The following is a 13,691-nucleotide window of genomic DNA, read 5'->3' as shown; positions in this document are numbered from 1 at the left end:
GACGTGACGTGTGTTGTCACGTGCCTCATGGCTCGACCCACACGACCCTCGACACGGCGGGGCCCATCCTACTGGCATCTCAGCGCACACTCAGCCCTGCGGTTAACGGCCAAAGGCAGTACTTGAACGCTGCCATGTTACGCAGGTTCTGGAAACCTGTCGCTGCAACCGCCTTGTTCATCGGCACTCCAACTTACTTGTACTACCGCTACTACAGCAAACAACGAGCCAACTCCATCGAAATTCCTGTCCGCTTGCGTGGGGAAGACGGGAAACCCATCGTTTCCACCCGTACATTCCCCATGCTCTCCCAGTCCGCCGTTGACGAGCGTCTCTACGAACATGCCAAACAGGAATCCCTGCGGAGAGGCAGGACAAAATGGTCCGTTTGCACGGCCTCAGTTGCAGCGAATGATTCCCATCGAGGATGCACATGCCCACGCTATCGTTGCACGGGATCCAGATGACCCACTGGCCCCTGGCGAGTGGCTGTTCTTTACTGTCATGGATGGGCATGCGGGACCGCACACCTCCCGGTTACTATCAAAGACCCTCATCAACGCCGTCGTTTTGGAGCTTTCCAATCTCATAAATGACACAAAAGGCTATAAATTGTCCTGGAGAGCGACCGTGCAGAGTCCCGATAAAATATCGCTGGCTATACAGAAGGCATTCACCAAGCTCGACGAAGAGTTAATGTCTGCGCCACTCAAGCTTTTGGGTGCTAATTTCGACAAGGAAGCTCTAAAATCAAGGCAAATACCGGATTTGAGTCAACATCCACTTGCATTGCCCGTAATGCTTCCAGCCGTTTCTGGTGAACGTTCCGCCGCATATGCGTACCCCTGATGCTTATATTCGTCTAGGAAGTTGTGCGTTAATGGCTGTCTTTGACACTGCCAAACAAGACTTGTATGTTGCTTGTTCTGGGGACAGCCGTGCAGTCGCCGGCATCTGGGAAGAAGATGAGAACGGCGACGGCTCATGGAGAGTCGAGGTTCTCAGCGAAGACCAAACAGGACGCAACCCCATGGAACACGAGAGGTACCGTAGACTACGCAACAATCATAATTTCGTGAAACTCTTACAGGATCATATGCAGAATTCAATCTGAGCACCCGCCAGAGGAGGCAGAAGATGTTATTGTCAGGGGCCGTGTTCTCGGCGGCCTCGAACCTACTCGAGCCTTTGGGGATGCTCGGTACAAGTGGCCTCGCGACGTTCAGGACGTGTGAGATGTCACCATTTTTCAGTTGTCAATCATTTTGATCGTTCTGTTCAAGTCTCAACACGGCGTTCCTCGTTGGAAACAACAAACCCCTCCGTCCACCCCCTTCGACATTCAAAACGCCGCCTTACGTGACTGCGACTCCAGTCGTCACCCACCGTGCACTCCCCTTCACCGAGTTGACCAATGGCTTCGCGCCGCCAAAATCCTCGACTCCTCGTTTCATCGTCCTTGCAACGGATGGGTTATGGGATAAGCTAACCTCAGAAGAGGTCGTTGCCCTTGTTGGAGGCGCCCTTCAAGGTTTGACTGGAACTGTTTCAAAGTCCGAGCTCCACACACTTGCTCCTACGTCCTCGGGGTTGTTGTCAACTGTTGAGGGTAAGGAAAAGCGGTCCCTCAAGGACGATGACCATCCACACAGCGACTCTTGGTCCTTCGGAGATGACAACCTCGGCGTTCACCTGATTCGGAACGCTTTCGGTGGAGGCGACCAACATGCAATCAGGAGGTTAATGAGCATACCATATCCACATGCACGACGCTATCGGGACGACACAACTGTGACTGTAGTTGTGTGGAAAGACGACGAAGATGGCGCAGAGGAAGTAGCTACAGTTAGCACCAGGCCGGACCAGCAGGTTGAGATCTATAGCAAACCGTCAGGTAGCGCAAACGACGTATCTAATGCCAAATCAAAGCTATAGGTATGGCGCATGGTGTTACCAAAGACAAGCAACATGTCAATACATAATCCAGGTGCATCGTAATATTTCTCGTGCACTTGCACTAGTGTGACACCCGATAAGACTGCGTTCCGCTAAAGCACAACTGGTCGGCGCACATGCAACTACTCCAGCAATATTATTATCTATAATAGGTACTTCTTCTTTCCTGTATACTTTTTGCTGCTTGGAGAAGAGCGTGTTGCTCCCTGCGACACGATTATATGGGTTAGAAGCACTTCCGCAGAACGATGACTTCTCATGACTGTAGCTGTGACGAGGGCTCTGGTAATGCTTATTCCCGTGTTTCGACGACACGGGCGGCAGGGGGGATGATAACGTATGCCTTTTGAACGAACCCGGCGGACTTCGCCGCTCGCCGTCGCCATCTGGCGACTTGCGCTTCTTGTCGTTGGGTGGCAGGTTAGGTGACCCACGTGTAGGTGTGGGATGCCGAAATTGAGGACGAGGAAGGTGTGGCATAGAAACTACTAGGATTGACAGCACTTGAGGGAGGGGTATCAGCCAACGTTGAAGGGGTGGACGCTTCAGACGGGTCTTCGGAGGGTAATGCGGACGTAGGAGGTTGCGTCGCTGTTGGACTGTCGGTGGACATGTCGGAATCGGCTGGTTTTGGGTCTGGGGGGCTGTCCGTGCTGTCATCATCTCCGTACATGACGAGACTCGATAGCGCATTGCTGGTTTTGGTAGCAGCTGTGATCTTTCTTCTTAGGGCCGCAGCCTGAGGGTCGGATCCTGCTTGTGACACTTGTGAGGGTATCGGAGAATGTGTGTTCAGAGTAGGTGAGGGAAGAAGAGGCCCAATGAACGGCTGGTCAACCTTGACACCCACATCTTCTTCGGCTTCTGTGACTTTGCGTTTCTTCATGCTCGCTGCGACGCTCGGTCTGGCACTCGACGTTGCACTCGCTGTTGGCCTGGTACTGTTAACGGCAGCATCGAGTGACTGACCCTTGTCCCTGATATAGAACAGGATATATGCGCTCTTCAAGCCCACCGGTGGCCGAAATTCTCGTAACACCATGTCGTCGTTCATTTGGAACCACTGCCCATTTGCTCCCTTCACGTGGGCAAAATAGTGCCCCGAGTTCGGCCCACCGCCTGCATGTGAAGATAATACCGTAAAGCGAGTATCGCGGACCATACTGTCCCTCGCTCATGGCGGGCTGAAGGGATAGACGTTCGTCGTAGTGCACAAAGTGGCCGATCTTGCGACCCAGCGGAGAAAACCTCTTAAGGTGCACTGTCAACACCGCAGGGGCTTCATGGATCGTAAACCGCTTCTCCGCAACTACTGGCTTCTACACCTATCCAACAAGTCAGGGGGAAAAGTGACACACAATCGGGAAACCCACTTCTCGCACATATACTTGTCAGCACCCCTCAAACAGTCCACGGCAACAAACTTCTTGAATGCCTCCTTCAGCGTACTTGACCCGTAGATGTCCAAGCTGACGTCCAACATGCTGTCAAAAGTATCACTGTGGTGATTACACTCCCGACATGTTACTCGAGAACGCAAGCGACCGCCAAAAATCTTGTGCACCCACGTCGTCTCCGCTAGTTTGGGATCAAGTTTCCTGATGTCCCTGGTTAAGGCGTAATCATGAATCAGGAATTCAATACATTACTGGGGATACCCAGCCAGACACGACTTCTGCAGAGCGTCTATGGCATACCGAAGAAATTCGTGCGCATCCTCCTGTCTACCTTTACGCATGTGCTTCGCGATCACTGTCGATGCCATAGGTAACAATGGTCCACAGGACCTGTGATGGAGCAAGGCATAAAATACTCACATTGCAGCTTAGACGTGATGGGGAAGGGGGTGAACGGGCGTGACTTTTGGTGCGAATCCATCATCACCTGCCTTAAACTGCAGCTCATACAAAATCCATTGTTCTTCACTCGGCCTGTAGAATATTTACTGTGAGATGCACGAGACGTATACGAGAAACCTTACAAGGATCAGAATGAGAATGCGCGTGCAGAACGCGCAGAAGAGGCGGGGTATGCAATAGGCATTGCAGAGCACTATTGAGGAAGCACGTGTTGCCTATGTTGTGGAGGCCACTGCCCGAGGTGCAACCTGCAGGCCACGAAAGGTCTATTGTACCAGTGTGCAACTGCCGTTTCGGAGTCGACTGAGGCTGACTGTGACACCTTCTGAGGGGTAGCATACGATACAGAGGGAGCCTTCGGTAATTCTTGATGCTGCATTCCGTCAGATTAGATAGGTGACAAAGTCCTGACCATACTCACCTTGGTTGCTTTAGGCGTGCTGTTGATCGGGTTCATATTTGTCTTCAGCAACAGCGAGAGCGCCTGTAGACGACCCCTCGATAAACTCTATCGGAGGTGGTAGCAAGCTATTGAACGCTTCGATATCTTTGGCGGGACGAAGCTGAGAGTGGTCGTCTGACGCGAGCTGGGAGAACGGAGTGGGACACAAGGGCGAGGCGAGCATGCTACCTCTTTTCAAATACACGCTACTTTGGACTGGAAAACTTTTTCCAGTCGGACCAGCGCCGCAAAGGAGGCAGCGAAGACGGGCGAATACCGGCTGCAGTGTCGATAAGCGCTTGGAGACTCGAGAGATGGCTGGGATTATAATATGTGAACCCTCAAAAGATTTACTAAGCACTCTTCAGCTTGAAATTCACTACACAGGTTCGATACAAGATTAGTAACGCACCACATATACTGGGTATACAAATGAGTAGGGTAAACAAACTAGCAGTTCGTAGGTCATCGATGCATCGTCCGTCCGCATCGCAAAAATAATCGTAAAAGATCAAAGTATTAACTACAGACATAAAAAGAAAGTGTCAAAGTCGTCATTAGTTGTGACGCTGGGGGCAAAATGTAAAGGAGTATCCCCAGATCAACGCGTGCCGAATGAGAGCAAGCCACCTGCTGGGTGACTTGACGGGAAGCCAGAGAAATCCAACAAGTCCAACGATGAGCAACTCGATAGCGGAGAGGACGTTTGGGACCGCGAGAATGTGCTATCCTGGTCTGAAAGTGTTTCGAGAGATGGAATGTCTAAGGGAAACGAGAAAAGCGAGTAATCAACCGACCAGAAATTATCTGAGTATCCATGTTTCCGAGAAATATCTCCTAGGAGGTCATCGTTGGGCTGCACACCGACCAGGGAAGCATGTTGGTTCAACGGCGGGTATCGCATCAACGGTGGTACGCTGTAGCCTGGGGAAGAGTAACTTGAATACAGATCGTTGCCCTGGCTACTCAATAAAACCTCAGGAGACCTCTGCAGTGGAGAATATCCGGAAAACTGGTTATCGGGGCCTAAAAGGTGGTCAGCCACACGTACCAATGGAATGTAGCATGCCAGACACTCACTAACGATGGATACGGATGATTGACTTTCCGATTGACTCGCAGTGTGAGGGGCTAGGGAGTGGAGGTGCATGGTGTCCAGCTGTGTAACCGCTCCCGAGGCAATAGCGCTCAAATCCACTTTACACGGGTCTACGCCGTGCTTGCGTAGATGGGTTGCGAATGCGGAACGGCGCTTGATTCTGCATAGAAAACTGGGTGAGAGGCAACTTTGACAAAATCCTGCCTGGGTATTTATACCTCGTTCCACAATCAACAAGGGGGCATTTGTAGGCTCCCTCAGCCCTGTGCGTCTCTTTCCGATGGCGGGAACACGACGACGGGTCGCCAAATGCCTTCCTGCAGGTCCCAATCCCGCACACATACGGTTTTGCCTTCGTACTAGCAAACCGTCTGAGTCAAAATCTCCATAATCATAAGAGCCTCATACTGAATATTCAGGTGCGTCTTGAGACCGGAGAACTGTGCGAAACCCTTGCCGCAAGTCGGGCAGATATGAGGCCTAAATAATAATCATTATGCAGACATGCTAAGGGTGCTCAGCTACTTACTTGATTCCCGTATGTAGAAGCTGATGACGAGTCAAGTCACCCTTCCGAGAAAAAGCCTTTGCGCAGGACATGCAGTTCCACTGCCGGCCATGAGGGTATGATTGACGCAATCGACGGTCAGAGGAAGCCCGGGAACTTACGAGCGTCATGATAAAACAACACGTGTAAAGAAAGAAAATTATTGAACGCTTAACGACGATGTCCAGCAACGTCTATTAGTGGAGAGAACGGGAAATTATGAAAGAAGGGGTGAAGGGGGAGGGGGGAAGCGCTGGTACACTCTGCTTTAAATTGGCGCCATTAAAAAGCGCGGGGGGTCACTCACTCGGAGCACGTCGCTGTCATCATACGCGCTGCGAGTTTCCTTTTATAGCGTACTCGCGGACGAAGTACCATTGTTCCGAGGAAGGAAGAGGCCCGAAGGCCAACAGCTGAACATATAACTGATACCGGTCGCACCTTCAAATTGAAAAGTCAGGTTATGAAAATATCAAGAACAAAAAGCTACGAGGACACCGCGGAAGAAGACAATAGACAGGCAATAGCAAACGGAAATTGTCAGTATTTCTGCAATCTCCGCGATTGACATATCGAATGTCTCACCTCGATCACACTTATGATGCTTTGACGCTAGCCAGGGGGATAGCCGTGCGTGAGAATAAATAAATGGATTTATTATGAGGCCGTCACTTGGTAGTGATGGCCATCGCTTCAATGTAATCACAGTTCTTGAGTATTCTTCGGAATGGAAAAAATCATGTGCAATGCTAGAGTTGCGATCCAAACTCGTACTCGGATATCACCGTCGAACTATACTGACCATGACAGAGAATGCATGAACTGTCATTGACAGCCCCAAACGAGGAGTGCATGTGCCTGAGTATCTCCGTCATCTCGCAGCTTTGGTACCCATCGGAGGTGTCTGAGGAGGAAGACGTCAAGGTCTGACGCTTTAAAAAATTGACTCACATTTGAGGTAATAGCCACTGTTGCACGAGTATGCATACCAGCACACGGAGCGGTGTTTGCACTCATAGTATCCTATAGTACCCACGTCCTACAGAGTCACGGATGTCAAAAAGGCCACCTTCCGACCGTAGTCGGAATTTGGGTGACAACCCAGGAAATTTTGGGGTGGACGTCCAGTACTTCAGTGGTCAACACTCAACCGATGAAGCTGTGCAGAACAAAGCAAGTCGACAGCAGTCGACTACCCTAACCGTTATAATCAGATAAATGCTGTCAGGCGTCCGGGCGCCAAGCAGAGTGCAGGTTGCGACATTAATTCGAAGCTCTTGTGTTGTAATGCACGTCGAAATAAATCCATATCATCGATGTGCGTTGAGCCGAGGGAAGTCGTTTTGTAAGTCTTGCCCAATAAAAATTGCAGTTGTTCTGGGTCTGTCATCCGGTGTAGCTGCTTGTCCCTTTTTACAGGGATGGTGCAGTCCAGATGGATGTGCAGTAATCTAGGATTTCAGCGATCCAACGAAGACTTTCCCCTCCACCCGACGATTTCACGAACGGACATCGTCTCAGTCATATCCGGAGCAAATGCCAGGAACCTACCAACTGATCATTACTGGTAAGATTTGATCGGTCGCAAGCGAGCGGCAGGAGACTACCTACACTAACAATGATGATTAGTGGGAGACCGCGCTACTGCCTAGCTCACAAGCCCAAGCGCATGAAGACGGGCCAGAGAAATTTCTAGGTCTCCCATTTGGTGTGATAATGGTGCTGACATCGAGCAAATATGGTGGAAATATTCGCACTGAGATATCCATGAGAAGGCCATGGTATCCAGCGATCGCCACCGGGAGTCCAACGGAAGACTTCAAAGTCAAATGTGTTACATGGGGTCGACTACGCCCTCTGAACGACACGGATGTTATACTCTCTCTTGAAGTTTTCAAATTCTTGTTCCTTCGCCTTGATCTGGTCAGTGAGCGTGGAGACGACTTTCTTAATCTGCGGCACCGTGAGGTTCCTGGGTATATTCTTAGGTACATCAATTTTGCCTACCCCATCCCTGTTCGTTCGCAGCGCAGGAACGACCTCCTTAACGGTTCGTTCAACCAGAACACCGCCGATCAAGCGGAAGCATTTGCGATTTGGCTCCTTCTTCAGCGCTTCATCGAGGGTCGCAAGCACCAAACTTGGTCTGCTCTGAATGGCCCGAAATCGAAAAATGGGGAACGACATACGTGTGCTCCTCTGCCTCTTGTTCTAATTCACCGATCTTTCCTGCAATACTCTGCAGTTCATTTTGGAAGCGCGAATAAGTCTGCTGTATGTCTGAGATATCATCATGACGCATTCAGAAAGACCGTCATTGTCCTGCATACCCTGATCTGAAAGTTGCGGTGCTTTGGCTTTCGCCTTCGCCTTTGGTGTGGACATCGTCGGAGCACTTAGTGACGTTGGTGAGGAGATGAAATTTATGCAACGTGATTGGCTGGGGTGTCGAGATTTGTCAGCAGGTAGTTTCCAGTTAACGTTCAAGGCCACTCTGAAATACGGTGACCAACATGTCTCTAGCTCGCCAGCTGGGCGTCGGGCTTTCTTCTCGACTGCTAGGCGCACAACGCTCAACTACCCTCTGTCTGTCTCCCATTTCGTTTCGCAGTATCTCTTCGTCGCGTTGCTCGCATGCGGAACACCTGGAAAGACCCAACCGTTTAGACGGACCTCAAAATATCAGGTCTCCACCATTGGGCACTGGGACACTGACAGCTAAGGACGAGCCGGGAAAGGATATTGACCCCTACAAGGATGGACCAAGCGCTATCGACAAAGCGGTCCACCTGTTTTTCTTTACCGAAATCGTCCGAGGTAGGTGGACGAGGCACTTATCCGTCTCCATAGCGTGTCCGACATCCGTTATAGGCATGTGGATTGTCTTGGAGAACTTCTTCAGACAACCATACACTATCATGTATCCCTATGAGAAGGGTCCGCTGTCCCCCCGTTTCCGTGGAGAGCACGCTCTGCGGCGATACCCGAGCGGCGAGGAACGGTGTATAGGTATGCCCTTTGTAAATTCAGAGTGTGACATGCCCATTACGTTCCCTTTAGCTTGCAAACTCTGCGAAGCCATTTGTCCGGCGCAAGCTATCACTATCGAGAGTGAAGCTCGTCTTGATGGATCAAGAAGAACTACCAAATACGGTACGTATATCTCAAGACCCCTAACGACTCGACCACCATTAATCTGTGTGTACACAGATATTGACATGACGAAGTGCATTTACTGTGGTTTCTGCCAGGAGGCCTGTCCAGTTGATGCTATTGTCGAGAGTAAGTTCCTTCCATTGTCTTTCGGGGCAAATCCAACCTTGCGTGTAGCTCAAAACCAGGAGTTCTCTACGGAAACGCGTGAAGAACTTCTGTACAACAAGGAGAAGCTTCTCGCCAATGGTGACAGGGCTGAGGCAGAGATCGCTGCTAACCTGCATTGTATGTGCCTATTGAATTTCCTTGGATTGTACTGACGCCAGGGCAGCTGACCATGTGTACCGGTGAGGGGCCTAGAAGAGGGTTCTAACATTCCCCTTGTTCGTGTATTTATCAAATCACTATGGCATTGCAAATACACGATTGAATCTATCCTTTCTTGTGGCGGAACGCCTACTTTCAAATCCAACTGCTCGGGTCTTGGTAGGTGGCGTAACCATCCTGTTGGTTCTGAAGGTCTTGTTTGAGTTTGAGGGTATTGAACAGCTGGAGGTTCAATGGCATATGCACGTCTCCAGTTTGCACACTTCTTTTCCTTGGAAGCACACTTAATACGCTTCACGTTTAGGATGGGGCCTGTCTGGTTCGTTGGCCCGTGCAGTTACCTTTTCCTGTGGATGGGAGCATCACTTCATTTAATCAACATTACTCTGGCTTCGGTTCATCCCGACGGTCGGCAATCTCTGCCGCTCTAGTTTCGTTTACTACAAGGCAACCATCTTGCGCCTACTTCCCACGTTTCGGAGGTTGGTTTCGATTCTTGGTTGACAATAGTAGATCTCATCTTGTAATCACGCCAGTCGGCTGACTTCGCCGACCTGCGGAATCCCTATGTTGGTCTTAGATATACACTTCCGGTTGGAAGACACAGCTTCTCAAAGTCGCAAGATCAAAGATACCGTTCGAATGGAATGGGAGCCGTTGCCACTCACGAACCGCGTGTTAGGTAGCTCCATTCAGCTCGTTGCTGAAACTCAACGTGCTACCCTCGTCTGCCTTCCACCACGTACGACGTACGCCGATTAGAGGTACGCCCATTAAGACGGTGACAAGTGTTACTTCACCTGTCCTACAAAGTGATGGTATCCTGTGCCCCCCCTTCTATACAGCCACCTGTCACTCACAGTCATACTGACTTAGATCTCTAATGGTGATCTCTCCGTGGAACTTTTAGAGGGCGCTGTGCAGAAATATTTGATGTGCTGTCGGTCCACTTCCAAAATCAAATAGTACGGAGGGCGGTTGCCGCTGCCATAGCCAACCGCATGCGCTCCAGTTTGTGTCGTCTGTTTGCCGTGATTTGTAAAATCATTGATCGCGCATACTTTTCGCTACCAACTATCGCGTTCTTCAGGACTCCGATCCTAGTAAGCAAATTCACATGGATCTGACCAAGGCATTACTCACGCAAACCGTTTACTTATTCAGCGCGCCACAACCAACAAGTGGTGGCGGGATCGGGCTGTGCTGAAAGCCAGAGTTTTGAGCTTCAGGCTGGGTCGGATCTCCTATCACCGAGATGCGCCCCAGGAAATCCAAACAAGGGGTTAGTGTCGGGACCTGCGCAGCTTATTGTCTACAGCAGACAAACCCGGCATTGCCTTGTGATAAAGTCTGATCAGCTCGAAGATGGTGATGCGGGTGTCACCCCCACCGACGTCATCCGCAATTACGCTCAGGTTCGATGTCAGCTCGCTCGCGCCCGTCCCTATCACTGGCGTCTGACACTCGAGAAGGCAAAAATGAATGGTACACCGTAAAATGCCGTAATTTTATCTGCAATAGTGCGTTGTCTGAGGTACGCAAACATGGACGGCATCGGGGACTGGTGATCACTGCATTAAGCCGCTGAGCTCAGGGGGTCCCATGACCGCGCCATGACCGCCGAACATGTTTGACGGGAAAACCCGGAACACGATATGACTGTTTTTTTTTGATTTCCTTCCGTTTACTTCTCCCCATTGTTCCCTCTTTCCGTATTCTGTTTTGCAGGAATCATCATCTTCACGCTTCGGGTCGTCAAGTGGCCCGAGGTAGCCTGGTATGGAGTGTTCGGCGGAACTAAGAATAGATGACTGGGGATTGGGCAGCACGATGGATCTACATTAGTATTGACGTCGACAGTCCATATTCATCATACCCGAGTCAGTGCCCCTCTACAATATGAAAGTGTCCGAATCGGCAGAAACCGCAGTCCTCTGAAGACTGACCGCAAAAGCAGAACGCGGAAATTTGGCGGAAATACATTGAGTGTATACATATGCAGAACTTGTGGAGCGGCGGGGACATCGAGAAGGACTCAGACATGCTCAAAGACCACATCGGTACAAGATAATCTAAAATGGATACCTTTGCCACGGCATGCGGTCCCAATTCCGCTGGCCGAACCTAGCTTGCCAATGGACTCGCTTGCTAGTCAGACCGATCCTCCTCTGGTTCATCATGCCCACCATACGCCTGGGAAGAACCTTCCTGGTGAAGTCTTTTTGATGAACCTCTATCCCCCGTCCGATGGGAAGCGGGATTGTATCTCGAAGAGGGTGCTTCGCAGCCACCTCCTGAGCTATTGTTCCCAGTGGGAGAGTCAACACCGACGTCATCCTCTCCATCTACGTCCATATCATTACGAGATCGTTTTCTCGACATGTCTATACCCAGACGGTGTGTTTGTGGCGGTTGGCGCTGTTCTGATAGCAGCTGATACATGCTACTGCCGATTCGGTCACGCTCACGGGAGGGAGCCGCCGGCCTTCCATCTTCATGTCCATATTCCGTCTCCTCGCTTGTCACTTGAGGATTGTTTATGGACCGGGGTGCATAGGGTCTTGCCTGTTCCCGATCATAATAGTGGGCATGGTAGTCCAAACGCGAGTGCCCCTCTCCGGCGCTGGCGCTATTGCCGTTTCCCGAAGCAGAAGCTGACTCGGGTGTATCGGCCCGCGACGTCCGGCCGTACATACCCGGTCCAATTGGTTCGCGTGACGAGGCGTAGTACTGCTCTTCGCGCGAATGTCTATACGACGAGGACGGTGGTGGGTCCTGCAGTCTCGATCGCGAGTGTGACGGCGGAGGCGGCGACGCGTGCGTGTTTCCGTATTCCCGTGCTGCCGTCTCACGATCATAGTCGTGTTCGCGCTGACGCGACCATGGACGGTCACGCTCACGGTCCAATTGGCGCTCGTTCTCATATTCAATATGATTAATGTTTGATCCGGCACCCAAACGCTGGTGGTGATGAGCCCGCGCCGATGAAGATCCACGCGTGTTGACCGGTGAGAGTAAGGTCGAGTGAGGCGACGGATGTGTCATATGCGGCCGTTGATGAGGGTGAGGGTCGTGATTTCCACGTTCATGACTATCGTGTTGTCTTGGCCTGTCCCGCTCGTGGCCCATCGGAGGGCTGTGTTGTCCCTGTTGTCCGGGGGGCACGGATTCGAAGGGGTACTGCTGGGGATGCGATATGCCCCCGGTATGATAACCATGTGGGGATGGAAGTGGTCCCCGTAGTCGGGAAGATGACGAATGTGATCGTGAGCGTGCGTCCGAGTTAACGTTGTGGGGAAGGAGGTGTGGACTCTGAGCCTGAGAGTGTGCCGGCGGCCGCTGATGCTCGAGATGAGATTGGACAGGGGTGAGCTGGGAGAGAGGTGGAAGTTGACGGGAGTCCTGTCCAGAAGAAGAGCTGCGACGAGACATGTGCACCGCAGGCATGGAAGGAGGGACGCCGGGACCAATGGGACTATCCGAGACCTGAACTAGACGACTGTCTGGGCCAGAGATGACGCGAACGTTTCCAGAAGTGTGAATGTAGTCCGGCGTGTTATGGTCATTGACGTCTATGCCACGCGAGTGATCGCGATGCTGCATCGAAGCAGATATGGGTTGGGATGGCTGAGGAGGAACACCTGGCCCGGGGTGCATGGGAGGAAGGGCATGGTGACCGTGAAGGTCTGGGGAAGGAGGCACGGTGGACAGACGCTCGTACAGGACACTACAAACTCGGGTTGAAGAAGGGAAAGATCGGATGGCTGAATCTACTTACGCACGCTCCAATTTCATCCGCTGTATGGACTTCTTGGCCGTGAGCACCTTGAAGCGGAGCTTGTCATTGTCCTGAGGGACGGGAATACGATTAGAGAGGAGGGGACGGGGGTGAAAGGACGGGGTTGGCTCACCAACTCGATTTCCTTTACTTTTCGCTTCAGCTCCTTGTACTTTGCCTGATATTTTTCGTCTTCCACGCCGGCGGCAATACCAGCAGTGTAAGCCTTGTTTTTTTGCCGTGCAGAGGGGGTATTTGAGGCAGACTGGGTGAACATGGGGTTGTTTGAAGGACCAGGGGAGTGGACAGACGACATGGGAAGGCGGTGCTTGGCCGAGAAGGAACGCAAGAAGCTGAGTTGGCCGTGTTGGCAGGGCAGAATACTATTTTTATTATTAAACTCACAGATCGAAATGTGCGATTCGGTTGGCGTTCGACGTTCAACTACGAATCAGGGGACAGCAAGATGTCCGAACAATCACGACACACAGACTCAAGGTCAAAGATGCGCTCGTCTACCTGTCTAA

The 13,691-nt window shown here is 51.3% G+C and overlaps 7 protein-coding genes across 7 annotated transcripts; 3 read left to right on the top strand and 4 right to left on the bottom strand.

Moving 5' to 3' along the window:
* Positions 1 to 40: 40 nt before the first annotated feature.
* On the top strand, positions 41 to 888 carry F5J12DRAFT_790667 (uncharacterized protein). Its single transcript, XM_051743836.1, has 2 exons — positions 41 to 386; positions 409 to 888. Exons 1-2 carry the CDS (start codon positions 135 to 137, stop codon positions 847 to 849), a joined length of 693 nt encoding a protein of 230 aa, XP_051605487.1. The 5' UTR covers positions 41 to 134; the 3' UTR covers positions 850 to 888.
* F5J12DRAFT_9281 (phosphatase 2C-like domain-containing protein) lies at positions 673 to 2,182 on the top strand. Its single transcript, XM_051749428.1, has 5 exons — positions 673 to 817; positions 871 to 1,044; positions 1,091 to 1,231; positions 1,284 to 1,935; positions 1,988 to 2,182. The coding sequence occupies exons 2-4, from the start codon at positions 881 to 883 to the stop codon at positions 1,933 to 1,935; spliced, it is 957 nt and encodes a 318-aa protein (XP_051605486.1). The 5' UTR covers positions 673 to 817; positions 871 to 880; the 3' UTR covers positions 1,988 to 2,182.
* Positions 2,183 to 2,377: 195 nt separating this feature from the next.
* Positions 2,378 to 4,441, bottom strand: F5J12DRAFT_901919 (Usp36 protein; the record flags this gene model as incomplete). The annotated part of the gene is given in 14 exon segments (XM_051748232.1): positions 2,378 to 2,459; positions 2,484 to 2,600; positions 2,628 to 2,695; positions 2,723 to 2,847; positions 2,869 to 2,897; positions 2,922 to 2,957; positions 2,994 to 3,019; positions 3,041 to 3,075; positions 3,095 to 3,275; positions 3,326 to 3,563; positions 3,606 to 3,708; positions 3,774 to 3,887; positions 3,938 to 4,100; positions 4,289 to 4,441. 14 exon segments carry the CDS (start codon positions 4,439 to 4,441, stop codon positions 2,378 to 2,380), a joined length of 1,470 nt encoding a protein of 489 aa, XP_051605485.1.
* A 318-nt stretch (positions 4,442 to 4,759) lies between these two features.
* Positions 4,760 to 6,358, bottom strand: F5J12DRAFT_9365 (uncharacterized protein). The gene is made up of 7 exons (XM_051749631.1): positions 6,211 to 6,358; positions 6,026 to 6,156; positions 5,886 to 5,965; positions 5,765 to 5,836; positions 5,575 to 5,715; positions 5,338 to 5,516; positions 4,760 to 5,283 (listed from the first exon to the last, which is right to left on the bottom strand). The coding sequence occupies exons 2-7, from the start codon at positions 6,032 to 6,034 to the stop codon at positions 4,859 to 4,861; spliced, it is 906 nt and encodes a 301-aa protein (XP_051605484.1). The 5' UTR covers positions 6,035 to 6,156; positions 6,211 to 6,358; the 3' UTR covers positions 4,760 to 4,858.
* A 1,130-nt stretch (positions 6,359 to 7,488) lies between these two features.
* F5J12DRAFT_932386 (Prefoldin beta-like protein) lies at positions 7,489 to 8,312 on the bottom strand. The gene is made up of 4 exons (XM_051749555.1): positions 8,234 to 8,312; positions 8,093 to 8,183; positions 7,911 to 8,043; positions 7,489 to 7,856 (listed from the first exon to the last, which is right to left on the bottom strand). Exons 1-4 carry the CDS (start codon positions 8,286 to 8,288, stop codon positions 7,752 to 7,754), a joined length of 384 nt encoding a protein of 127 aa, XP_051605483.1. The 5' UTR covers positions 8,289 to 8,312; the 3' UTR covers positions 7,489 to 7,751.
* Positions 8,313 to 8,374: 62 nt separating this feature from the next.
* F5J12DRAFT_790650 (Ndufs8, NADH:ubiquinone oxidoreductase 23 kd subunit) lies at positions 8,375 to 9,747 on the top strand. Its single transcript, XM_051743835.1, has 6 exons — positions 8,375 to 8,720; positions 8,775 to 8,912; positions 8,964 to 9,056; positions 9,114 to 9,185; positions 9,234 to 9,344; positions 9,391 to 9,747. The coding sequence occupies exons 1-6, from the start codon at positions 8,417 to 8,419 to the stop codon at positions 9,408 to 9,410; spliced, it is 738 nt and encodes a 245-aa protein (XP_051605482.1). The 5' UTR covers positions 8,375 to 8,416; the 3' UTR covers positions 9,411 to 9,747.
* A 1,507-nt stretch (positions 9,748 to 11,254) lies between these two features.
* F5J12DRAFT_9077 (uncharacterized protein) lies at positions 11,255 to 13,586 on the bottom strand. The gene is made up of 3 exons (XM_051748973.1): positions 13,298 to 13,586; positions 13,165 to 13,235; positions 11,255 to 13,113 (listed from the first exon to the last, which is right to left on the bottom strand). The coding sequence occupies exons 1-3, from the start codon at positions 13,478 to 13,480 to the stop codon at positions 11,535 to 11,537; spliced, it is 1,833 nt and encodes a 610-aa protein (XP_051605481.1). The 5' UTR covers positions 13,481 to 13,586; the 3' UTR covers positions 11,255 to 11,534.
* Positions 13,587 to 13,691: the final 105 nt, after the last annotated feature.

This window comes from Pisolithus orientalis, assembly GCF_024613125.1.
Source record: "Pisolithus orientalis strain OTSU chromosome Unknown F5J12scaffold_1, whole genome shotgun sequence".
NCBI classification, from domain to species: Eukaryota; Fungi; Basidiomycota; class Agaricomycetes; order Boletales; family Pisolithaceae; genus Pisolithus; species Pisolithus orientalis.
Note: the sequence above shows the minus strand (reverse complement) of the source record. Positions and strands in the feature narration are given on the sequence as shown.

What these genes read in the sequence shown, in the direction of transcription:
- F5J12DRAFT_790667 (XM_051743836.1), top strand. Translation starts at nt 135, where the DNA reads ATGTTACGCAGGTTCTGGAAACCTGTCGCTGCAACCGCCTTGTTCATC.
- F5J12DRAFT_9281 (XM_051749428.1), top strand. Translation starts at nt 881, where the DNA reads ATGGCTGTCTTTGACACTGCCAAACAAGACTTGTATGTTGCTTGTTCT. An exon ending in AACCCCATGGAACACGAGAG is followed by an intron (nt 1,045 to 1,090) that starts GTACCGTAGACT and finishes AAACTCTTACAG; the next exon opens with GATCATATGCAGAATTCAAT. An exon ending in CCTCGCGACGTTCAGGACGT is followed by an intron (nt 1,232 to 1,283) that starts GTGAGATGTCAC and finishes GTTCTGTTCAAG; the next exon opens with TCTCAACACGGCGTTCCTCG.
- F5J12DRAFT_9365 (XM_051749631.1), bottom strand. An exon ending in CTTCTACATACGGGAATCAA is followed by an intron (nt 5,837 to 5,885) that starts GTAAGTAGCTGA and finishes ATTATTATTTAG; the next exon opens with GCCTCATATCTGCCCGACTT. An exon ending in ATCATCCGTATCCATCGTTA is followed by an intron (nt 5,284 to 5,337) that starts GTGAGTGTCTGG and finishes ACCACCTTTTAG; the next exon opens with GCCCCGATAACCAGTTTTCC.
- F5J12DRAFT_932386 (XM_051749555.1), bottom strand. Translation starts at nt 8,288, where the DNA reads ATGTCCACACCAAAGGCGAAGGCGAAAGCCAAAGCACCGCAACTTTCA. An exon ending in ACCGCAACTTTCAGATCAGG is followed by an intron (nt 8,184 to 8,233) that starts GTATGCAGGACA and finishes ATGATATCTCAG; the next exon opens with ACATACAGCAGACTTATTCG. An exon ending in TGCGAACGAACAGGGATGGG is followed by an intron (nt 7,857 to 7,910) that starts GTAGGCAAAATT and finishes ACGGTGCCGCAG; the next exon opens with ATTAAGAAAGTCGTCTCCAC.
- F5J12DRAFT_790650 (XM_051743835.1), top strand. Translation starts at nt 8,417, where the DNA reads ATGTCTCTAGCTCGCCAGCTGGGCGTCGGGCTTTCTTCTCGACTGCTA. An exon ending in AAGAAGAACTACCAAATACG is followed by an intron (nt 9,057 to 9,113) that starts GTACGTATATCT and finishes GTGTGTACACAG; the next exon opens with ATATTGACATGACGAAGTGC. An exon ending in AGTTGATGCTATTGTCGAGA is followed by an intron (nt 9,186 to 9,233) that starts GTAAGTTCCTTC and finishes CCTTGCGTGTAG; the next exon opens with CTCAAAACCAGGAGTTCTCT.
- F5J12DRAFT_9077 (XM_051748973.1), bottom strand. Translation starts at nt 13,480, where the DNA reads ATGTCGTCTGTCCACTCCCCTGGTCCTTCAAACAACCCCATGTTCACC. An exon ending in AAGTAAAGGAAATCGAGTTG is followed by an intron (nt 13,236 to 13,297) that starts GTGAGCCAACCC and finishes CCCGTCCCTCAG; the next exon opens with GACAATGACAAGCTCCGCTT. An exon ending in CGGATGAAATTGGAGCGTGC is followed by an intron (nt 13,114 to 13,164) that starts GTAAGTAGATTC and finishes CCGAGTTTGTAG; the next exon opens with TGTCCTGTACGAGCGTCTGT.